Source organism: Sus scrofa, chromosome 4 (assembly GCF_000003025.6).
Source record: "Sus scrofa isolate TJ Tabasco breed Duroc chromosome 4, Sscrofa11.1, whole genome shotgun sequence".
Taxonomy (NCBI): domain Eukaryota; kingdom Metazoa; phylum Chordata; class Mammalia; order Artiodactyla; family Suidae; genus Sus; species Sus scrofa.
In genome coordinates this window covers 129126382-129151417 of record NC_010446.5, presented here as the reverse complement: position 1 = coordinate 129151417, position 25036 = coordinate 129126382, and the positions used below count along the sequence as shown (strand labels likewise).

Genomic DNA, 25036 nt, shown 5'->3' with positions numbered 1-25036 from the left:
ATAATTCTTGAATTAGTGGTTATGTCCAGAAATAATGGTTTCAGACTAAAGGTGTAGAGGGCAGTGAAGGCCAGTCAGAATTAATAAACGCTGCGTCTGAAAGGCTTGATGACATTGTATTCGCGAGAATAATGGAAACATCTCACCTGCGCGTCCTTAATGCTGTTATGGCACCTCTGAAAGAGGAACGGGCTGGGCTTGGAAGACCTGACGGTTGGTGGGGAGCCCTGAGGAAAGAGAGCACCCCTCACCCAGCAGATGACGGGTGGTGGATGGCTTGACTCGGACCCTTACGACTCGTTTATACCAAGAGATTGAGCGGTGTCGTTTGCCGTGTATCTAAACTGTATCTAAAACGACGGTAAACTCCAAATCAACAGAATCTTCTCTCTCCAATTAATTAGAAAAGAGATTCTCCACCTGTCTTCTTGATAAGCCAATAGAAATAGTCTCTAGAACATTCCTTCTTCGGTGTTCCTGGACTATCCTATCAGCATCACCTGAGAACTGGACAGGAAGTTATCGGACCCGGAACACCTGGAGAAGGTGGACAGTCAGGAGTCTGTATTTTAACAAACCCTGCAAGTCATTCCGATGCCTGCGCGGATGGAGAACCTTGAACCGCCTTGAAAACCGCCGCGAGGGGATGGGGGTGCAGCACTGAGGTCACGGCGTTTTCAGCATCGCCCCTTCTCGTTTTCCAGCAGCTGCGGCAGAGGCGGTAGCTAAGGCTCTCGGAACCCAGCTGGAGTCCAGTTCTGGCTCCTCCTCATCCTTTTCGCTGATGCGTCAGCGGAGCGCCAGGTGCCCTTGTTGAAGTGTGACGATAATTCAGCTCTGTAGATAATGTTGGCATTTCTTTCTTGATCTTAAAAATGCTTTAGTCTTTTTGGCTATGGTATTTATTTCAGCAATCAAAGCACATCTCTTTTAATAGAAGTTTGAACCTCTACTAGAAGTTGAGGGAATCTCTGAATCTTCCTGCCAGTTTAATATCAAAATTGCTATTTTAACTGAATTACAGAGCTTACATATTAGTCCTGCTTAGTGTACTTTTTCCTTTAGTGTTTACATTTTAAGAACAATTTTTACGTCTCCTCTGTGAGTAATTTTCTACCTCTTCACACCTTCTGCATTATCTCATCTTCCTGTTTACCTTTAAAAAGAATACTAACAGTGATTTGTTTTAGTTAAATGCATTCCATAGTAGGAAGGCTCAAATGTGTGCTTTGGAAACTACAAAAACTCATCAAGCTCTCAAAAGCATTCCAGGAATTCCCTGGTGTCCTAGCAGTTAAGGATCCAGCATTGTCACTGATGTGGCTTGCGTCTGATCCCTGGCCTGGGAACTTCTGTATGCTTCGGGCATGAAAAAAAAAAAAGGCATTTCAAAGGCGTATCCGTGAGATGTAAAGGAAGGCCTATCTCACCCGGCTTTACATGTTGAAGTGTACTGAATATGGGTATTTAACAGTGGACGGGGTTCCACTCTGGCGCTGTAGGCTAAGAATCGCCTCCACTGCAGCAGCTGGGGTCACTGGAGGCGACCCCCAGCCCAGCTCGGTGGTTAAGGATCTGGCATCGCCACAGGTGTGGGCTCAGGTCGCAGCTGTGGGCTCAGATTCAATCCCTAGCCCAGAAGGGATTGCCTTGGGTGCAGCCATAAAAAAAAAAATAAAAATGAACAGTGTGGCCCCCAGACACCTAAAACGTTCACTAGTGGGCAAGCACGTGATCTTGCAGTGTATTGCAGATTGGTTTTGGTGATAGCACACGTGTATTATAGGTAGTGTCGGTAAAAGAGGTCTCTGGATGGAGGGATGGTGGCCTCAAAATCCCATCCTGATGCTCTTGAAACTCTCTGTTTAGGCTTCACAATCTCATTCACTCCTTGGACATCAGCTGCTGCCTTTGTGTTGTGATTCCCAAATTTCTGTCCTTAGTTCTGAAACTTTCTCCCGAGAGCTGTGTCTCCAGCAGCCTGTATATTACCACTTGCATGTTCCATAGGCACCTAAAACTCACTCTGTCGGAAAACTGCCCATCTGAGTTTCCCTTACACCACATCTGTGAGCTTAAGGGCATCAGTTACATCATAGCCCATCTTTCATTTGGCCTTGACCCCGTGCGTTTGCATTTCTCCATTAAAATGCCGTTCTGACATTGCTAGGAAATCTAGAGATGTCCCCCGTGGATGCAAAAAAGCAGAGTCCCTCTTCCTCCAAGCATCGGCTCCACCGCCTTTTTTTCATCGGCAGCCTTGCAGTCGAGTCTCATTGTCTCTGCTGCTGCCCCAGGAAGAGATGTTGGGAAGTACTGAGTCCTCAAGGTGCCAAGATTGCTGCCACGTTCCATGGAGAACTGGAGCGGATTCTTATATCCCCATCCATGTCCTACTTTATCATGTGTGGATCGGCTCCGTGGGCCGTGTGAGGAGGTGGCCAGCGACACACCAGTTATTCGGGCGTGCCCTCTGAGAGTGTGTCTTTAATGCTAGGAAGCAGCTGCGCACGCAAGGAATTACATTCTTATCAGCGCCCCGGTGCCCAGGTGGAGCCCGAGACAGCTCAGAACCTGTTGTGTGTTCTCCATTCTCTCCTCCGTGTGTGCTTTAGCTGGATGCAAAGACTTTGAAGACCGGAAGCCAAAGTCACAAAAGGAAAAAGTCTGATTCCTTGAATCACTGTGTAAAGACCACCTACCCCCCGGAACCCTCACGTGGGTACTGGAGCAAGAACTAAACATCTGTTGTAAAAAACTGAAATTTTATTTATCCTAGTAGCTGCCGTTTCACATACTTGGTGTCTCTGTGGATTCCAGAGCCCGTCTTCAAACAGCTGCCTGCTCGTCTCCCTCCGTTCTCCTGCAGAAGCTCGGACACGGGTCACCTCCTCGGGCTGGGAGGGCGCACGTGTGGCTGCACACCCTCGGGTCCCTGCCCTGCCCTCCAGACCTCTAGACTCTGGTCCTATTCTTATATGAGTGTGAAATAAAAGCCTTAGGAAAATCGACCCCTCAGCAGACCACCCACATATTCGACTTCTCGGTTTGAACTTTTTTTTTTTTTTGTCTTTTGTCTTTTGTCTTTTTGTTGTTGTTGTTGTTGTTGCTATTTCTTGGGCCGCTCCCGCGGCATATGGAGGTTCCCAGGCTAGGGGTTGAATCGGAGCTGTAGCCACCGGCCTACGCCAGAGCCACAGCAACGCGGGATCCGAGCCACGTCTGCCACCTACACCACAGCTCAGGGCAACGCCAGATCCTTAACCCACTGAGCAAGGCCAGGGACCGAACCCACAATCTCATGGTTCCTAGTCGGATTCGTTAACCACTGCGCCACGACGGGAACTCCTCAGTTTGAACTTTGATGCAGATTCCTAAGCACCCTGAATGCCTCTCTTGTGTTGCCTACCTGCTCATCCTCCTGGCCCTGATTCTACACTTAGTGACCGGCCCCATCCTCCTCCCCAGTAGAGACAAGGCCCCAGCCGCTTACAAGTCTCCCATCTATGCTTAAACTGGAGCTTCTTTTTAGTGCATTGACTTCGCTCCTAAGCTTCATCCGTTTGCATTGCTCTCAGGGCTTAAACCGCATTATGCCCTTAGACCCCTGGTCCTGAGCTCTGCAGGGCATCACTCCATAAAGTGACGCCTCATGGAGCCGTGCATTTGGGAGACCCTACGGGATTTACTTGAAGCTCCTTCAAAATGACTCTGCATTGTTGATGGACATTATCCTCAAAGTGTGCGGTCCACGGGTCCCGGGGTTCCTCGAGCCCCTTGCAAGACAAAATAGTTCACAGCTATTTTCATAATCATTCTAAGATGTCAGCTGCCTTTTTCACTGGTTTTTATTTGTGCTCATGGTACAGAAGCAGCGGTGGTCATACCGAGTCTGCTGGTAGTAGTTGTGCTTTATCCCCTTGCACTCCACAGTTACCAAAAACCAAACCAAAATAACTGTTTCACGCGAGAATGTCCTTCATAAAAGGAGCCGAACAATCAACTTTATTAAATCTCGACTAAGTGCGTGCCGTCTTGGTATTCTGTGGCGAAATGGAAAGTACGTCCTGCTGTGTCACGCTGGGAACTATATTTAGTCACTTACGGTGGAGGATAATTCGAGAAAAAAGAATGTATACATGTATGTGTGACTGGGTCCCTTTGCTGAACAATAGAAAATGGACAGAACACTGTAAACTAGCTATAATGGAAAAAATAAAAATCATTATAAAATTCAAAAAAAAAGAGGAATGTACGCCGAGCACTTTTGACACCAGGCTCCAGTGGTTTTCGTGAGCAGAGCCCTGTGCTGGCTGATCGAGCTGCAAACCCAACGAGCCACTGTGTCCTGAAGAGCATTTGTTAACTTGGAAGAACGACCAACAGACACACTGTTCCACTTGCTTAGACTTGGGCAGTTTGCAGACATTTTCTCAGAAAAAAACTGTGAACTTGTCACTTGGAGGAAAACAAGTGATAATATTTGTTGTTAGAAAATATGAGAAAACTTGTATTTGTCACCAGGAGCTTGATAGCTTTCCGGGACTGAAAGACTGTTCTGGAAAGATTGGTGATGACGTAATGCATGTCTTTGCTTTTGGGTTTTTTTTCGGGATTGTGAAATTAAGTGTGCTTAACATTTGTCGGGTCTACATAACTCCATAAACCAGTGTTTTTCAAATGATGGTTCAAGGTAGATCATTATAACCTTGTATAGAAAGTTTCCTAATATGGTTTTATATCACATTACAACTAGCCTTTAAGAAACTAGCACTTGTTGAGTTTTAGTGTACTGGCAAAAAATTATCTGAAAAGGCTATGAAAATGTTCCTTTTTCCAGCTGTGGATCTGTATAAAGTCTAAGTCCAATGGTCTTAGACACATAGCATTCTGTATAAAGTCTAAGTCCGGCAACCCAGATAACACATGGCAGCATTCTGCATGGGGAAGCAGATGGGAGACTCCACTTCCACTGAGCCGGACATTTCAAAAAACATGCCTAAATGTAAGAAAAGTCGCTCTTTTTACTAAACTATTCCTGGAAAAGTAATATATTCACAACGATGTCACTTACGGTAACATGTTTTACTACATTATTATTTTTGAATTAAATGTTTGTTGAGCCTTATAGTTTTCATTTCAGATATGATATTGGTAGGTATTACCCACATGAACAAAAGCTCTTAGGAGTCCCTAGTTTTTAATTATAATCTCTCCGTATAAAGAGCGATTCTGAGACGAATTCATTTGAGAACTGTTGTCATATTCCCATATGGTGATTAAGACGCTGTGTTTAGGCCTCTGCCCACCTGTCTGCCTGTGCTTCACTCTGCCCTCGCCCATTCGCCCGTATTCCGAGCTTCTTAAGAACTACTTTTAGGGTCTAAACGCACACGTGGTACTGTGTCTTCAAGGGCTTTGCTCAGCTTCTCCCTCTCCTGGAAAGCCTTTCTCAAGCATCCTTCTCAAGCATCTCTGAATCCGTTCCTAACCGACCCACTTATGGGGCCACCATCGCACCTTATAAACTTTTATTATAATGCTGAGCCGCCAAATGCTCCAAGATTAGGTTTATCTCCAGGACATGATGCAATAATTATAAATTAATAGGTGCTCAGTAAATGTCTACGGAATTAGCTAATGAATCCGATGGGAAGAACTCAGGTATCAATATCACAACGTGCTCATTAGTTAAAGCCGCGTCGTACTGTGTGTGTCTACTCCTAATTCGAATTTTTGCTGTAATCATGAGAGGTAGGTATTCTTTGTCTTTCTCAAGGGGCGCAAGCCGCATCTGTGTCACTGAGTAAGACAGGATGATAGGCAGAGTGGTGGGCATTCCGCCCCTCTTCTTGCTTAATTGTCTCCGGCCGGCGTCTGTCTTTATTTCTGCTCTTTCCTACCTTGTTGGAGGCTAGGTGGACAGAATCCTTGAAAACAGTCTATACGCTGGAGGAGGAATTGGGTCAGGAGCTCACCTAGTGGGGACTGACCCCAGAGCTCTCATCAGAGCAGAAATGCTTCCCCCCCATTCGGGGCGGGGGCAGGGGGGGGTCCTCATGCAGCCTCTAGGTGAGCATCTATCTGTGGAGACCGAGAGCTCTCCTCCCGGCAACGTGCACAGACCTTTCCTTTGCGCTGCTGGTTGTCGAAGAGCCCGTCCTCTCTTGGGCTGGAGTCCGCCTTGTCTTCTGCTTTAGCGCTAGGACAGGGACGGCTCCTTTCCACAAGAACTTTTCAAACTTCCACGTTAACTTTTCGTACCTTTGTGGAATTTCTCTGCTCTAAGTGCCCTGGGTTTTAAAGCAGTTCTTTGTGTGGCATGGTCTGTCCAGCTCCTTCCCAGTCTGAATGCACGCTATGTTTTGTGCATGCCTGAAACGATATGTAATATTCCTGTGTGTGATAAATATAGACGTCTCAGGAACCATGCCTTCCTGTGGTCTAAGACAGCAATTACTGCGTTGTAGTTACAGGAATATCGACTTTGGGATCAGATTGAAGGTTTGGATTCTGCCTTTGTTCTTAAAATCTCTGTAACGAATCAGAGTCTGCATTTCCAGTTGTTACCTTAGAGGTAATAGGTATAGGGTTATTATAAGAATTAAATGAAATTATGTTCCTTTAAACACACAGCAGCGTTGCTTCTGGCCCTTAATAAAGGCTTCATAAATGGAACAGTTGTTACTGTGATAATTATGTCTTTATCAGTGTGGCCTACAATTGTCTTTTTTTTTTTTTTTTAGCTGTTTCACACTACTGTTGTTCAGTACTTTTATAATTAAATTATACTAGTGTCTTTATCAGCTTAGCCACTCCGTAGGCTTTCGTGGCTTCCCCCACATGACCCAACCGTACGTTTTGAAAGCCAACCCCATCTTTTCAAGGCTCACCTCATCCCGTGTATCTTTCCCCACAAGTTTTTTACCTCAATTCTTGGTTTCAGAAGTATTTTATTCTCTGTGATGGCATTTGTTACGTTGGCATTTGTTTGATTGTGTATGCCATGGAAACTTAAATAGGAATAGATCACTTGAGGAGCATGTAAAGAGGTGGGGGTGTTTTGAGATGTCCCAGAGCCTCAGAAAAGAAGAAGACATGTCAGATGTCACCCCATTTGCTATCAGAGTCCCTTTCAAGTGACTGACGTATGTAAAGAATGAATGTGGACGTCAGCTCACTGATGATTTTTAGCTATAATAGTTTATATTTAAAAACAGTTTCTTGCAAAAAAAAAAAAATGGTGCTTCTCTAATATCACGCTGTATTTAGCTCTGTAGCTCTTGCCCTTCCTGACACAGAAGGAGGCTAATCTCAGACACCAGGGCCTTGGGGAGCCGGCTCTGAAGTCAGGCTGGCCTGGGACCGTGTCCTGACGCTAGGATTCCGTGGGTGATCGGGTGATGCGTTAACTTCTTTGAGACTCGAGTTCCTCAGATGAGAATGATAATAGTGCCTCTTAGGGTTGTTTGAAGAATCAAAACTTGAGATAATGCATATACAACACAACGCAGATCATGCAAACAGTGGGTGATGTATTTAAAACACAGTGAGAACTCGGTGTTCGCTGTTAACGGTATTATTATTTCATATGGGTGATCAGTGCATTTCTCAGATCGATCATAGAGGAAGTTTATAACATGAGAATTTCACATGTTAAAATTTGTGTGACTCTGAAAGGCTAAAATCAAGCTGGGCAAGTATATTAAGTAAAATATACTGCATATTCCTTTAACTTGGTAACCTTAGCAATAAAAAGAAAAGACTTGTCTGGGTGGTTATGGGATTGATGGGATATTTAACAGCTACTTTAATATTCTTATCTAACGGATTTTCCCTAGAGCATTAACCAATGTGTTTTTAGTAATAATTCACAAAGTGAGGTGAAATTTGTAAAGAAAACTTGATTTTTATTTTGCAGTGTATTTTCACACGTGTTAAGAATCAATATAATTAATGCACAGACGTAATGCGTGTGTAAAGCATGTATCTACAAGGGTCTGGAAAAGTCCTTGCACTTGGAGGCCCGGGTCTTTCACCTTGTTGTGTAAGTTTATTCCTAGGTGTTTCATTCTTTGTGATGTAATTTTAAGTGGGACTGTTTCTTTAATTTCTCTTTCTGATAATCACTGTCAGTAGACAGCCTGGTGGGTGGGGGCGGGGGCAGAGACGGTCCGAGGTTGGCAAGCTCGAGGGAGGGGCCAGAACGCCTCGTGGTGGAAGGAGCTCCCTCTCGCCCGTGCCTTTGCTGCTGCTGCTTTTCGAGGCTCTCGTGGTCAGGGCCTGGTTTACTGCAGAAGCAGCCCAGGCTCCGGAGCAGCGAGGTGGTGCGTGTGCTCTAAGAGGGAGCCTCTGTTCCCCACTGCCCTCGGGCTCCCCGCGAGGCAGCCTCCGCTCTGGGGCTCCTCCTGGTGCAGGACCCCGGGCCACATGGCCTGCCGTGGGCTCCGACCCCGCGTGCCTGGGGAGGACGTCTAGGTTGTGTTTATTCTCCGTCCGCGGCTCCCCACCCCAGGGTGGGGTCTTGCTTCTCCTGCCCGTCTCGGGTGGTCCCATCTCTACAACTTTGCCGGTGGGAGCTCTTTTCGGATGGGGTCCAGTCTTTTTCATCAATGGTTGTGATTTTGGTGTGGTCCTGAGGGGACGTGAGCTCAGGACCTTTTGGCTTATCTGGAATATTTTGGAGTGTTAATGTCTTTGAGTAGCTTTTTTCACGGTTCTGAAAACACCCGTGAGATAGGTTACATCATAGAAATAAATACCACTTGTCACACCTGCTCTGTTGTCAGGTTTCCAGTTAGAGTGGAGTGGAGAAATTTTACCTCCTTCTACGTCCCTTTACTATCTGCCCTTACAATACAATTGTCTGAAAGATTTCCTCTGCGTACATTTTTTATTTTTTTATTTTTTGTCCTTTGAGGGCCGCACCCGTGGCATATGGAGGTTCCCAGGCTAGGGGTCAAATCGGAGCTACGGCTGCTGGCCGACATCGCAGCCACAGCAACACAGGATGCTTAACCCACTGATCAAGGCCGGGATTGAACCTGCGTCCTCGTTCCTAGTCGGGTTTGTGAACCACTGAGCCACAACGGGAACTCCCTCTACATATGTTTAAAATTGTATCACACAGTGTTGTAAGTTTTGCTTTATCTGTCAAACAGTTTTTAAAACTCAAGGAGAAGGTTCATTGTCCTTACCCATCTATTTATTCTTTTTTTTGTTCCTTTTTTTTTTTCTTATGTTTTAAGATTCCTTCTCTTTTCTGCTAAATAACTTATTTGAGCCAATATTAGGGTAGAGCTATTGGCAATAAAGTGTCTTAGTTTTCTTTCATGTAAGAATGAATTATTTTCCCCTCTTTTTTTTTTTTTTTTTTTTTTCTTTTTTGGGCCGTACCCGCAGTATACGGAGGTTCCCAGGCTAGGGGTTGGATCGGAGCTGTAGCCACCGGCCTACACCAGAGCCACAGCAACGTGGGGTCTGAGCTGTGTCTGCAACGTACACCACAGCTCATGGCCACGCCGGATCCTTAACCCATTGAGCGAGGCCAGGGATTGAACCTGCATCCTCGTAGATAATAGTCAGGTTTGTTACTGCAGAGCCACAATGGGAACTGCTCCCCTTCATTTTTGAAGATGCTTTTCTCTGGGTGTAGAGAAAACCGTTCCTTTGGGCTTCACGATTTCTGATGAGAAATGTGCTGTTACTCCAGTTTTCTTCTATTGTACGGCTTCATTTTTTTTCTTGCTGCTCTCCAGATTTTTTCTTTATTTTTAGATTTCAGAAGTGTAATTATGATGTGTCATGTTATGGATGTCTTTGATTTGTCTTATTTGGAGTTTGTTCAGCATCTTGAATCTTTATGTCTCCTGTCAGATGTCAGGTTTTCAGCCCTGCTCTCTCTCTTCCCTCCCAAGACGCCGGGACACCCGTGTGAGATCTTTTCTCGTCTCGCATGGTTCCCCAAGGGTCTGTTGTTTTCCCACCCCCGGTATATTCTCTCACTGTTACTGAATTTAATTTATTTTGGCCGAGTCCATGGCTTGTGCAAGTTCCTAGGCCGGGGACCGAGCCTGAGCCACAGCACTGGCAACCCCTCATCCCTAACTCCTAGGCCACTAGGGAACTCCTCTCACTGTTATTCTAGTCATCGGGTCGTTTCCTTTTTTTCTATCTTCCAGTTCACTACATTTGTCTCCTTCCTTCCCATGCTGCTCTTGAGTCTATTGGCTGAATTTTTACCTTGATCATTTTATTTTTTGAGTTCTAGAATTCCCACGTCGTCCTTCTGCATGTGTTCTGTGTCGTTACTTAGCCTTTTTGCTGAGGTTTTCTGTTTTCCGTTTGGGTTCCAGCTTGTTTGTAGTTGTTCATCAGAGCAGGTGGATCATGACGTCTTTACAGTTTTGATAATTCTGGCGACTCTGTCCTTTGATCTTGTCGTTTCTTGATTATCTTTCACTGCGTCTGAGATGCCCTTGGATCTTGCTGTGTTGAGTACAGTTTGAAACTTGGATGTCTTCAAAGGAGGCTGTGAGACTCCCAATTTTCTTTTTAAACTGAGTGGAAGAGTCTTTAACTTCCTTAGTGCTTCGCAGGTTTTCAGACGTCCCGCACACCTGACTTCACACAAGCTCGTAACACACGCCCGGCGTGGCTCCTCCGTTTCCCTCCTCCCGCCGGTAACCAGCGTCTGCTCTCTCTGTCTCTGGAGACGCTGGACCTTATTTAAACCTTCTGTTTTGACCTTTATAGCTGACTTTTTCCCATGCTGCCTGGCAGGGGCAGGGGAGTGGCTTTGTTCGAGTGGAGGCCGAGGTCCAGCTTCCCCACTCGGCCTCCGTCCGCACCTGGGCTCGAGGTCCTGTGTCCTGACATCCCCCAGGGGGGAGGGAAGGGGCCTCTCATCACTGCCACGTGGAGGGGACATCCCGGTCCTTGCAGGTGTTCGGGGACGGGGGAGGTGCCTTGCTGGCTGCCGCCCGGTGGAGCCCTGTCTGGCTCCTGGACCTGTGCTCACTCCGTCCGGGGTCTGTGGCACTGATCTCAGCCTCGTGGGGGGGCGTCTGCCTGTGAAAGCGGGGCCACAGGTTTTTCTGCAGAGTTTGACTAAAGCAGAGTGAGTATTGTCCAAAAAGTTTGTCGTCTTCTGCTGTCCCGTTTCTGGTGCTTTGGCAAAGGGCGGGCAGGCCTCGTTGGGTTTCTTTTTGTGTTTGTGTGCTTCTGGGGTGCTGGCGTCTGCTGCTGCAAGTGTGGGATTTATGAGGCTAAAGAGAAGCGAAGGAACTCGCCGCTGTGTTGTTCCCGGGGTCCCAAAGACCCGGACGGGTCGGTCTGCTTTTCTTTGAGTCGTGTGTGTCGTCGGTGTACGCTGTTCGGGGTTTCGGCTGACCTTCGTGGGAGAAGTGGCAGGACATGGGTTTCACCGTCCTCCTTGACGTGGAGGGGCTCTCGGCCCTTGTGTGTCGGATGAGAGTCTTGATGCCCACACGTGCATCCCTGGCTGAGGGCATCCCGGGTGCTCAGGGCCCGGCTTCCGTCCTCCGCATGGAGCCGCCTGTCGTGGGTTCCCGCGGTCCGCGAGCTGGCGGAGGCCCGTCCAGGCTGAAAGCACTCATCGGGAGATGGTGTCCACCGTCAGACGCCCGCTTGTTCAGCTCCTCGGGACCACCAAGCCCTGCTTCCACGAGGCCCGGTGCGTGCGGCGGGCCAGCACCTTCCGCACGCGGTGCTGGGACAGGACTCACTCACACAGGCGGCGACAGCTTTCCTGCTCCCGCCTTCTCATCACGTGCACGTCTTATGGGAATAAGGTGCCCTTCAGAAGAGTGTCTGAGGGTTCACGCAGCTCAGGATTCATCCCCAGAAGTGCTAGGGATCCGCTCTGCAGATGTGAGATGGCACCACGTTCTAAGGGCTGTGACCGTGTCTGGCTCTGCGGGGGCTGCTTTCCGGGGTCCCGCCGGGCCGCAGCCACCTCCCGCCAGCACGGCCGCCTCCCTCCGATGTCTGTCCCTGCGGGCTCACCTCTGAGGAGTCTCTTCTCAGCATCCGGACGAATGCCTTTAAGCAGTTTGCTGTCAGGTCTTGCTGTCCTAGGAGCTTTTTTTTTCTTAGAAATTAAGCTGAGGCCATGCAGCCCCCCGTCCATGGCTAGGCTCCCAGAGGAAGCCCTTCCAGGACGGTCCTTGGTTTTCATCATCTTCTCAAAGGAGTTGACCGTGACCCCAAAATCGTTATCAGCCACCAGCGCCTACTTTTGCTCTGTTCTGTTATGCATTTGTCATTTATAAATCTCTTAGAAATCACTGTTATTTACTGCAGTGTGAGTATCGTTAGTCAATTTCTGTGTGTTTTTTCTATGATTACGGATAATAAAAATTCGGTCACTTTTTCTTACTGTCCTTTGCCTTTTATTGGTGCCTTGCTTACCTCTTCTCCAACAACGCGTTTCTTATTTTAATATGCAGAAGTTTCTGTATTTTAAGGCAAGGCAATTTTATTGCCCTTTCTCCATTCACTGGGTTTCTTTATGCCTATAATCCTAAAGTGTTATCCACAACACAGAAATATGACACATCTTGAATGTTTGTGAACGTTTATTTTCTGCTGAGGCCATTGCACAAAATAAGCTTTGGTTGGAGGAAGAGATTATTTTCATGGGACCTTTAATTTGTAATGAATGCAAAACTTAGTTCTCTATCTAAATTATTTAATGCGTGGAACATTTAATTAAATGTTCAAGGAGAGGAGCTCCCTGGTGGCTCAGCAGATTAAGGATCCAGTGTTGTCACAGCTGTGGCTCAAGTTTGATTCCTGGCTCAGGGCTGAACCTCATGCCATGGATACGGCCAAGAAAAAAAAAAAATCAAGAAGAAAAGGTGGGAGTTCCTGTCGGGGCGCAGTGGTTCACGAATCGGACTAGGAACCATGAGGTTGTGGGTTCGATCCCTGGCCTCGCTCAGTGGGTTAAGAATCTGGCGTTGCCGTGAGCTGTGGTGTAGGTTGCAGATGCGGCTTGGCTCCCGCGTTGCTGTGCTTCTGCTGTAGGCCGGTGGCTACAGCTCCGATTTGACCCCTTGCCTGGGAACCTCCATATGCCAAAGGAGCGGCTCAAGAAAACACAAAAAGACAAAAAAAAAAAAAGAAAAGGTGTTTCCCCCAAACGACAACCTTACTGTTAAAAAACAAATTAAAAATACTAGTCACTTCAAGATACGGTGTGACTTTTTTAAAAAAAAATCTCTTCTTCAGTTCCGTTTTCATCATTTTTTTTGCTGTAATCTAATGCGTGCCTCTTTGTAACTTCAATGCTGTGTTGCATTTAGGTTGGTGTATTTAACGCAGTGTTTTACACTTAGCTTGCTCATTGTATTCTTTCTGTAAATAAGCCTTTAATGCCCTGTCAATGCAGAAACAGGTAATTATTGCTATTCGGAATGGCTTTTTTAGAGGCTTGAGTGTGCGGATAACTGCCACACGGAAGAGCTCGCTGAGCTGAGTGGCGTACCCTCTTCAGCAGGAGCCTAGAAGGACAAGAAGTGCCACACAGTTCAGGGTCCCCTCAGGGCTGCGGATGCGTCCCGCGGTGCTTGGCCTGCCTGTGACGTCATGGCTCTGGTTGCACCCCAAGTCAGCTGCAGCCTGTTCGTCTTATGATGGTTCTGGAAGAGCTTGCGGAGCAGATTTTCTGTAATTCATGGCTCAAACCTTGCTTTGAAATGCGTCTTTAGGATTTTAAATCTGCTGCCTACATTCTCTAGGTCACTGCTGAAGCGTCCCCATGGATTTAGGAGAGTCTCAACTTACACTAATTAGTGCAGCGCCTCTGTGATTAAAAAAAAATGAAACTATTGCATAGTTACTAAATTAAGAATATGGCTATATTGCAAACATCCTTACTGGTTTTAAATGCCACAAGAGGAAAGAAATAAGAGTTTACCGTTAAGTCGCTACTGTTACTGTTCAACTAAGTGAGATGTGAGTTTATAAACTAATATTAATAGTTCTCTTAGTATTCCACAGTTTTTATCTTTTATATAGTTTTAAACATAATGCTATATTAATAACTGTCTTATTTGTTTAAACAAAGTAAAAACATTTGAAAATAGAAAATGCATATAAATATATTATTTGATTCAGGAAGAGCGTGACCTGAATTTTCACCTTTTCATAATTTAATAATTTTTAAAATTATGTGACATATACAGTTCTTATAATTTAATACACATAATGAGCCAAGCAGGATGATTAATTTTAAAACATGCTAGTTTCATGTTCCAGCTAGAGTTTCAGCACCTTAAAAAGTAAACGAATCCACAGGCTAAATAATTACTTCTTTTTAAAAAATCACACACAAAATCTGCTCTTCCAAATGCGTGATTTCAGAAAAACTAGAGAACGTAAACTCAGCCTTGTTGGTTGTTGGTTTAGCCATTAAAAGTAAAGGTAATTGCATGTGTACCTGGGCTGCTGTAGGAAACCTCTCACTCGTCTGTCGGTTAAACGAGAGCAGTCCTGTTTTACTTCCCTCAGGAGAAAAAGGAGGCCACGTGGACATAACAGTGTCAACAGTTAGAGACTATGGTGGCAGTTGGAGGTGGTTTGGAAGATAAGATTCCTTTAAAATTATCGAATACACTAATATGCGTAGGCTCTCCACAAATGCGTGTTGAAGTTAATCTGAGACAACTTGCAAGTCCTACGGAGATTCTTTTATTTTTTAATTTAAATTTTTTTAGAATATCTTAATTGATAATGTTTTTATTTTTTTAAAGTTTTTTATTATAGTTGACCGATGGAGATTCTTGTAGCATCATAACATGGCACTTTCCTCTGGAAAGTGCTGTCAGTTTGAAAAGTATGCTTTCTAACATGTGGTACGTGTGTCTCAAAAGTCTGTCCTGATTCCTTTTTCTTCCTGTTTCTTCTTAGCCTCATTCTGTGGGTTGTCCTTTGCTCTTGACCCTTAAGTGCTGGTGTTTCCTGATTCTTCTCGAAGTGGAGGGTCTCTCTCCCGCCTTGTATTCCGCATGATCTGGGTGGCTGCATCCCCTGGTTTTCCCAGGCGTCCTCCTTCTGCGCGAACCTTTATTCCCGCCACTTGACCCGCCTGCCCGAGTACCCACATACCATCTCCTGCGTGTCCCATCTCTTTTGTCCCCACATTCCCGACCAACTCTCCCCCAAGAAAAAGGTTCATATGCATGCACAGATGTGCTTCTCTTCCTGCTGTGGGAAGCCGGCTGCCTGGCACTTGAATTCAAGTCTCCTGAGCGCATCCTCAGCCCAGAGCAGACTCTGTAACGTGGTGGCCGTACCTTCTGAACCAGCATTTAGGAGGCTCAGACAGCCTGAACTTGTTACTGTAATTTTACCACATTGCTTTTTCTTGTCACTTTCTTCAGTTGTTGGCCACATGCAGACCGATGCTAATACAGATGTAAGGTAAAATTGCAACTGCAGCAAGTCTGAGACATGTAGTAAGAGTGTTTGTACAACACGTGTGTGTGTGTGTGTGTGTGTGTGTGTGTGTGTGTGTGTGTGTGAGGAGAGAGAGAGATTTGACCTAGTTCCAGCGATTGGATGATGCTTCCCTTGAAAGTGATGATTAAATCCAGTGTGAGGTTTGAGGGTTCACCTGGCAGGTTTGCAGTAGGGCGGGAATGAATGAGAGTCCAGGCAGCGAAGGCCGCCTGCACAGAGCTCTGGCGAGGGTGCCTGCCTCGTGTGAGCACACGTGCGTGTGTGCTCTGTGCCTGCTGCGTGTGAGCAGCTGTCTCTGTGCACAGTAATCTGCAGTCTTGTTATTTTCCCCTCATTTCTTCCTTTTCAGTTTCTTGCTCCTTTATTCTAAAATAGTTGAAGCTGAATTTGGTATTACATAGAAAACAGTAGAATGTAAAATGTAACTGCTTTCCAAACCGATTGGTAGATGGTGATCTGAGTTGAGGAACCGTCGAGTTGAAGGGAGAAGCATCGCCAGGACGTATCTGTAACGCAGCCCCAAGAGGAGAACGGTTTTCTGGTGGTGGTGTTTCTACTCTTGGACCTGAGGTCACACCAGCTGCAGTTTGATAAAGCAGAAGAGCTGCATCCTGAGTCACACATTTCAAATCTTAAGGCCCAACTGGTTTCTTCTCTGAGCGTGTACTTTCTTCGGCTGTGGAGTTTAGTGATCCAGGCAATCTGTCTTTATGTGTTTGGGGATTCTTTCAGGCTGTGGAAATTTTATTAGAGTGTAAAGTGACCTTGGAACTCCGCGGAGAACTCTGGTCCGCGGGCCTCTGGGCTCGAGGACTGTCCGTCCTTTCGTTCTTGGCGTGCTTGTGTTTTTTATCCTGCGAAGGAATGCTGACGTTTGGGTCCTCAAAACATTTCTTCAGCTGCTCTTACCCGACTCTTTAAATTCAAGGGAAACTTTGTTCGGGGAACTGGACATGGGCTTCATAACCTCCTTGGTGTCTTTTAAAACGGAGTTCCTGTCTGTTTTTCTTTGCAGAAAGGGCTATCGCACGACACGAAGTGCGGGAGATCGAGCAGCGACACACCATGGATGGCCCTCGGCAAGAGGCAGCTTTAGATGAGGAGGAGGACCTGGTGATCATTTATAACAGAGTCCCCAAGACGGCGAGCACCTCTTTCACCAACATCGCCTACGACCTGTGCGCCAAGAACAAGTACCACGTGCTCCACATCAACACCACCAAAAATAACCCCGTGATGTCGCTGCAGGACCAGGTGAGGCCCCGGGCGGGATGCTGAGGCTTTCCTGGCGAGGCGGGGGATGCACGGGGAGTCTGGGGTTGGAGGTGCAAACTATTGCCTTTGGACGGAGAAGCAGTGAGAGCCTGCCCTATAGCACAGGGGACTCTATCTCTCCACTTGTGGTGGAGCATGAGGGAGGATAATATGAGAAGAAGAATGTGTGTGTGAGTGTGTGTGTGTGTGTGTGTGTGTGTGAGAGAGAGAGAGAGACTGGGTCACGTTGCTGTACAGTAGAAAATTGACAGAACACCGTAAATCAACTGTAATAGAGAAAAATAAAAATCATTAAAAATTTATTTAAAAATAAATTTAAAAAACCTGTTTCCTGACACTTCCTCACTCATATTTGGGATCTCAAGGAGATAAAGCGTTTTAAGGCTGTGTATGCCGATCCCGATGAAGTGTAAGTTTCTTGGAGGAAAAGTCCAAGCAAACTTACCTATAATTTTATAGTCACAGTATTTGGTACATCTCCTTGCCAGTCGGATGGATGTACGTCTTTTTTTTTATGTATTTATTCATGAAATAAATGAATTAATAGCTTGAATTTTTTATGAGACAATCGATGCCTTTTAAAAATGGGAAATATTTTTAGCAGGTACCCTGCAATGAAAATCATGATGTTTCCTCAATTTATGATTGAGAAAGCTTTATTTGATGAATACATGTATTCTGTACGGCTCAGCTTTGTGACAAGCCTCCTGAATTTCATCTTATTTCTAATTTATATAAGTATTAGCTCTAAACTTCTGGAGCGCAGGAATGGTGGCTTGTATTTTTAGCATAATCATGCCTTTTAAGTTGTTAGGAATCTGTAGATGAACAGGTGGATAGATAATTTTATAATAAGCTTCATCTAAATGTAAACTTTATAATTTTATAATAAGCTTCACCTAAATGTAAACTTTCAAATTGGACTAGATGCCTTGAGAATAATTTTTAAATTAGTGCCCAAACCCTAGCCTGTAGAACACTCTCTGACATGAAGGCCACAGTTTTGTTGTCTTTGAGAACTGCTCTCAGATCCCGGGTTATTTAAGACAGGAATTAAATGGCCTACTTTGCTCTTCTTTCTTCTCTGACCAATAGTTTCTAATCAGTTTCTAACTCAGGTGAGAATTAAAAATGAAGTCTTCTATTTAAAGCCCGGTTCATTCATAAAAATGGTTTGGGCTCTAACAGGATCACACACGCTGTTTCCTCGCCTTCCAGCCTCCGTGGTCCAGTCTGCTCAGTGTCTGCCTTTAGCCCCAGGCTGCCCCTCGTGTGTTTTGTCCTGGGGACTGCGCGAAACTGTTTTACATGCTCACTGATTTGCTCTCAAAAAGTTGAGGCGAAGCCCAGCTGTTTCAGTCTGCTATAAAAGTATTCCGTGTGTCACAGCCGTGTGTATTCTGCCGTCCCCAGAAGCAGGCTCAACTCTGTTATCAAGTTTTCATTTATTCACTGAGTGTGCAACGTATCCAGAGATTGTGCTGCATTCTGTGGGGCGTTTACCCAAGAAATCAAAAGCAAAGCTACATCTTTAAAGGAGCATATTTATGATTTACTTGGGAATGTAAGACATAAATGCAGGAACTGTGAGGACTGTTCAAAGAAAACGTCACTTTATGGTGTTCTCACCGAAATGTTTAACCAAAAATGTTTCTCGCCGACATGTTTAACCTGGACCCCCTCTGGAGGAAGCGGGCAGGTCATGCTGGAGAATGGTGTCTCCAACACCTGTCCTGAGTCCTTCTCGGGGTCAATGTCATGACCCCCCAGGAAAAGAGGTGGGGTCGGAGGTGGAGCGGGACAGCCTCCCTGGTGAACCCCAGATGCGATTGGTGTCCTGTGGTTGGCTCCTTCATCAGAAATGTCCACTACATGCTTTCAAGTGGTTCCGAAAAAATTCAGTGTACGTGTCCACAGGAGGAGGGGGAGAGAGAAACCAAAGTGGCAGCAGGTTGACGGTGACTCCTGGCCACGAGCATATGGATGTTGACTACGGCTCATCCAACTTTTTTGTATTTTAGAAAGTGTTCAAAATTAGGAAGTAGGGGTAAAATAAGGGGAAAGGTTAGAGCAAGAGGATTAAAAGATTAAAAACTTGAGAATATAAGGCATGAGACCAAGTGATAAGGAGAAGTGATAGGAACGGGGTGAGCTCAGTCATGAAAGTTCTCATTATTGGGTTTTTCCTTTTGGTCTTTTCAGGGCCACACCCACAGCATATGGAGGTTCCCAGGCTAGGGGTCAAATTGGGGTTGTAGCCTCCAGCCTACACCACAGCCACAGCAGTGCCAGATCCGAGCCGCATCTGCGACCTGCACCGCAGCTCACGGCAACGCCAGATCCTTAACCCGCTGAGCAAGGCCAGGGATTGACCCCGAGTCCTCATGGTTACTCGTTGGGTTTGTTACCACTGAGCCACAATGGGAACTCTGAAAGTCACATTTTTAAGATGGGCTTTACTCCATCAGTAAATAGCAATTGTCGGGAAACAGGTCATCAGCTCTTGTAGTTGGAAAGTGAATTTTACTCTGTAATCATGAAAATATTTCTGTGTTGGAGAACATGTCTTCTCTTTGTGTCAAACAGGTGTAAACAGGTGTCAGTCGCAGCATCTTTTATCATCTTTCTTAATTCTTTTCTGCTCTCATATGTCTAGGTCTGATCACATGTAAACCCTTTCAGAGAAACTAGAAATATCTAGAATTTGTGTTTTCTGTAGGACAGCATAGTACATTTTTTTTTTCTTTGTAATGTGCTGTTAAACCAGCTTCTGGTCATTTGCATTAGAGCATCAAGTTTGATATTAGTTCCAGATACTGATTTTTTTAGAGCAACCCTTTTTGCAGAATGGCGGGATCCAAACTGTGTCTGCAACTTACACCACAGCTCACGGCAGTGCCGGATCCTTAACCCACTGAGTGAAGCCAGGAGGCATTGAACCCGCATCCTCATGGATAGTTGAGTTCGTAACCTGCTGAGCCACAATAGGAACTGCCTAGAGCAACCCTTTAGATGAATGCTTCTCAACCTGTGATGCGTATACTGAACACCAGTTACAATACAGATTCGGGTTCAGAAGACGAAGCTAAAGCCTGGTGTTCTGACTTGCTCAATGTCAGTGCCCAAACTGATGCTTCTAGTCCTTGAGCCACGGTGTGAGCAGCAAAGACCTCGAATGCGATTGTCAGTGGGGCAACGAGAGGATGCGTGTTATGATCCCCCAGGCGTGAATGACTTATCTTTACATGCACATTCGTCCTCCCCAGCACAATCCAAATTCCTTACCGAGGCCAACAGGCCCCTTAAACAAGCCTTTTGTTTGCACGTAACGTTGCCTCTCAGAACGTGGTTGTCCTGGCTCCTCACAGCTGCCTCACGTTACCCGTTTGACCTTTCAGCTTACTGACGTCCGCATAGCGGGACCTTCCTTGACCACTGAGACCTCTCCCAAGCTGCTGTGTGCCACCATTCTTTCAGTATCTCTCCTATTGCTCACCGGTTTCTTTGTTTGCTATCTTTTTCTCCATGATAACCTCTTAAGGGCAGGAACCTTGTCTGTCTTGCTCACCTGAGTCCCTGTGCCCAGAACCGTGCCTGAGACCTCAGAGATGCTTCGTGCATTTTCTGTGGAGTGAGTGCACGAATGAATGAACAGAGGAACCAACTTCGATTCTGAAGGTGGTTCTTGGCCGAGCATGATGCCCTGATGCTAATTACAGGCCGAGGGAGCCCCCAATCGTGGCAGCATGAGCCCCCTCACCTCAGGTAATGTGAGGGATACACAGTCCCTCCTGCAAAAGGGGGGGGGAGACAACGCTGTCCTGAACCTTAGTGACGTTATTCCTATCGATGCCGGGCCTTTCTTCTGCTGTATCCAACTATTACTCAGCTTCTCTCTCTGTGAAGCAAACTTCTTCTCTAGGTTAGTCTCATAAAACTACCCACGGCTGTACAGTGGATGTTTAAGTGTGTGCATGGGTAGGAGTTTGGTATATATAATTACCCGAGGTAATAGTAGTGTTCACTCCAAAGTGGGTAATTACCAGGTTGGAACTGGGCCAGGATGTTCAGGCTGACGTGCCTGCTTGCAGAGAGTGAAAACAAGCCTTTGTGCTCAGGGATAATCACAGCGTTGAGATTAATCTTATTAAGAGTCTGCATCTAGGTACAGAGTTAGTGAGGTGATGCTCTCCCAGCTTTTCCCAAAGCCCTAGCTCAGGTCCGGTTCAACCAGCAAATAAACCCCAACACCAGGCCCTAGGTAGCTTGGGTTTCCCCTAAAGGCCTCCTCTGATTACTTGCTAGCCTGACTCGGCTCAAGTTATAAAATCTGACAAAAATCACAGCTGAGACTGCTCCAGGCTAGCCAGAAAACATCTCTTTCCCTGACCTGAATCTCACCGCTGCTTCTGCACCAGCCTCCTGGACGGCCTGCTGCAGTCAAGTCTGGAAATTCCCTTTGCCTGGCATCACCCTGGTGACTCGATTTCCCTTCTCTGCGAGTGTTTCATCCTCAGCTTCATCTGATCCTATTCGTTTTTGCGCCTTTCCCCCTCTTGCTGGAGCTTTCATTAGCCAGTGAGAATCCACGAGCTGAACAGAGCACAGCCTGCTCCCTCGCTCGTTTCCTCCTCGTCCCGCACGTTCGAGCCTTCTCGCCAGGCCTGCGGCAGATGCTCCAGCTGTGGAGGAAAATCAGAAGAAAGCATGAATATGGCAAGTGGTGGAGGAGAGGCGAGAAGGCAGAGAGAATGACGGCGCGGACACTGCCGCTCCGCTGGTGAAAGGGAGAACGGGCCGATGAAGAGAGGAAAATTCGGGAGAACTCGGAGGCTAAATATTAACCCCAGCTAAAAGGACAAATTAATACTCGGAAAGGAAAACTTTTAAAAATAGTGTTCTTGACGGGGATTAATTCGACTGTCGTGACCTTGCAGACGATGCGAGGAGATTAGGGTGGCGTAGAATCTGTCACATGGAAGTGACACCCTGTAAGTGCTCAGACTTTTCTCCAGATGAGAGCAAAAAACACCGCTTTAACCTTATTGACATCATTTGTTTGCTTAGCACTTTTTCCTTCCCGGTGAAGAGAAGGTAAATCTCAGCTCAGCATCTTTTGATTTATTGCAAATTGTAAATCAGCCGCCGCTTTATTAATGCAACTAACAGATTGCTTCGGTTAAATGTTGATGAGATGAAAGGGGAAAAATGCCGATGCAGCTGTATTAAGTGTGAAGCCCTCAGTATTCTCTTAGTTGGCGGTTAGAGAAAGATGGTGTGTGTTTGGGAGACTTCAATGGTAACAGAGTGTAGAGGGTTGAGAAGCAATGATGACCCACTGGATGCACCTCAGGATGAATTTAGTAAAATGAAATTCAAAGAAAGACCCACAGAGGCATGGAGACTGGGACACTTAGTTTTGACCAGCAGCGCCCAGCACCCCCGAGCTTCCCCAGGACAATAAAAAGGCAAGAAGAAGTTAGGAGTCATTGTTGGAAAATGGTCGTTCGATATGGGAGTGGGGCTGGGGCTGGATTTAAGTTGAGATTGCCGTGAATGCGGTGAGGAAAATAAGCAGTCGAGAGTCCCATCCCAGCGCTGGGAGGTCCGGCAGTTTTGGGTGACTGCACCGAGGGGTTTCCTGAACAGCGGCTAAAACCTGAAGGTGCCAGGGGCCGAGGGTGTGGATCAGCTTTGGGACACGAAGGCCGTCCACCTGCTCTTGCCTTTCACTTCCTTTCAGTGTCCTTCCCCCCCTTGTTTCAGCTGCACAGTAATAGGTTCAAGAAGCTGGAGGATGACTGGCCCAAACCGGAGGCGTGTGCTTCTCGGGCTTCCCTGCCCTTCTCTCTAAAACCAAGAGCAGGGGCCACCCAGGCCCCTTTGACCCCGGAGGTGCCGCTCCTGTAGGCAGGCGACCTCGAGACGAGTGACAGCAGCGGGAGGCTGACGCCTGGTGCTGTCCTGTGCCCTCATGCACCTCCCGAGTCAGCGGGAGCACTGGCCTCTTTCTTTCGGACTTTTTAACTTGCTTGGCTGGACCGCCTGGTTCCGGGGCGGGGCGGCGGGGGGGGGGGCGGCGGGAGACGGGGCGCGTAGGTCCTTCCGCCCCTGCCCCGCTCTGTTTTCCGGGGGGTGGCACCCCACAAGATAACCTGGACAGGATGGTTCTGTGCCTGCAGACGCTGCTCCGCATCATGCGAACAGCGACGATGGCCGCGGATCTTTTGCTAAAGAGCTTCCGGAGACGCTGGCCTCCTTGGCGGGCGCCTGGGCCGCAAACCCCACGCGCGTTGCAGCGGGAGCCGCGCCCACGGCGGCCCTCGCCCTGCTCCTGCGCGGTCCCCCCGGGCTGCCGGGGGAGAGGCTGCTCTGCGCCACGACGGCGCGGCCGGAGCGTGGCCTCGGGTGGATGCGGGGTGGTCCCGACCGCCCCTATGGGGGAAGGTGGCGGGACGAAGCAAGACTCGAGGTTCCCGCCGCCCGCCGACGCCCCGCCCGGGGCTCCTGGGCCCCCGGGCTCCCGGCTTCGCTCTGGCCTCTGCCTTAGCGCCCTCCTCCCCGTCTCCTCCGTGTGAAACCCCGGCTTTGGACGGCAGAGCCGGCCGTCGTCAGCCCCTCGAGCCACCACCTCGCGTTGCTGCTCCCCTGGCTTCCGCCTCTCCTCCTTTGGGGCGGAAATACGGAAACCAGTTTTCACAGAACCAAAGGCTTCTGTGGTTTACCATTAAGGGGCGATTGCAAGGATTTTCGTATTCAACATGAGAATTTTTTTTTTTTTTTTTTAAGGGCCGCACCTGCGGCGGATGGAGGTTCCCAGGCTAGGGGTCGAATCAGAGCTACAGCTGCAGGCCTACGTCGCAGCTCACCCTAACCCGGATCCTTAACCCACTGAGCGAGGCCAGGGATCGAACCCGCAACCTGATGGTTCCTAGTCGGATTCGTTTCCACTGCGCCACGATGGGAACTCTGAACATGTGAAATGTTTAAAAGATTCACTTTATAGGTTATATAGTTTTTTATTTTCTGTTTCTTTTTCGTTTGCCATTTGATATTTTTGTTCTATGTAGTATTTTAGGGAACAGATAGCAAAGAACCTGGGAATCTCAAATCGCATGTGGATTTGATTTTGTTCTGGTGGGGAAACTAAATAGCTGCTAAAATATAATTGTGTATTTTCTAGGGCAACAATTTTGTTATCTGCATCCACCTCTCAGATTTGTTTTAAGGGTGTGTGTGGGTGTGTGTGTGTGTGCAAGAGGAATTGGTCTCCAGCTCCATTGTTTCTTTTAGTATATGAGTTATTGATGCTTCCCCTAAAAAATAAATTCTACTTCCAGAATCTTCCATTTTTCCTTAGTTCAGACCCAAGGCTGCTCTGTGCCTGCCCCCTGTTCATCACCCTCCCTCTGCCCTGCGCCCTCCCCCATACCCTCCCCCACACCCTCCCCTGCCCTGCCGGCCCCCTGCTCTGTCCTAGGCTTTGTGGAGGAGGCAGTGTTCCTACTCGCATCTAGTGATCTGTTGGTCACATATCCTGGTCAGAAGTGCCCCAGAATATCTCTATGTGACTAAGTCTGTTCTAAACTGTAAATGAAAGACAGATAAATTGTCAGAAGTGTGCCCTTGACAGTCCTGCGTGTCAGAGGCCGAGGTCACAGCTTGCAGGTGCTCTCCGTGCAGCACAGGGTGGGGGGACCCCACCCTCAGTGTCCCCGCACTGTCCCCAGTCCCCAGAAGAGACTCTTACCCACTCGCTGTGATCATGCAGAGATTAGCTTAGCAGAAAAATGGAGAGAAATTGTCTATCACTGCTTTGCAGCTGCTCAAATTTTACATTGACCAGTTCTTTAAATTTTATAGTATATTTACACTTAAAGGATTTTTAATATTAACTAGTCTTTTGTATAATTTTAGTAAATTAAAATAGTAATATTTAGATATTTTAAAATTTTTACCTATATCCCATCTCTCATTTCATTAGTCTTTTTTTTTTTTTTTATCGATAAGCTAATGATCTCTGCTCAAGCGTCAGGAATTAGCTCTTTGAAGTCTCCTTTTAGTGGTCTTTTATTTAGTCATTTAGTTTAAGAATTAGTTGATATTCTGTTTGTTGAGTCTCTAATACATGTGCATTTTTATGACTAAGAAACCGCTGAGAATAAAGGGATTTATGTAGAACCTCTCCGGATGGGTGAGCTGCCTGCGGATGGGCGAGCTGCCTGCTGCAACGTGCTGGTACCCAGCCCCCAGCCCCCACGTAAAACGCACCCAC

At 46.9% G+C, this 25036-nt stretch overlaps 1 protein-coding gene across 3 annotated transcripts in view; it reads left to right on the top strand.

Annotated features, from left to right (window-relative positions):
• Positions 1 to 25036, top strand: part of HS2ST1 (heparan sulfate 2-O-sulfotransferase 1) — a 156473-nt gene that overhangs the window by 106955 nt on the left and 24482 nt on the right. For all 3 annotated transcript variants that reach the window (XM_001925492.6, XM_013997436.2, XM_013997435.2), the window contains exon 2: positions 16502 to 16740. In XM_001925492.6, coding sequence (XP_001925527.3) covers positions 16502 to 16740 — 239 coding nt within the window. The remainder of the gene's footprint in view (positions 1 to 16501; positions 16741 to 25036) is intronic.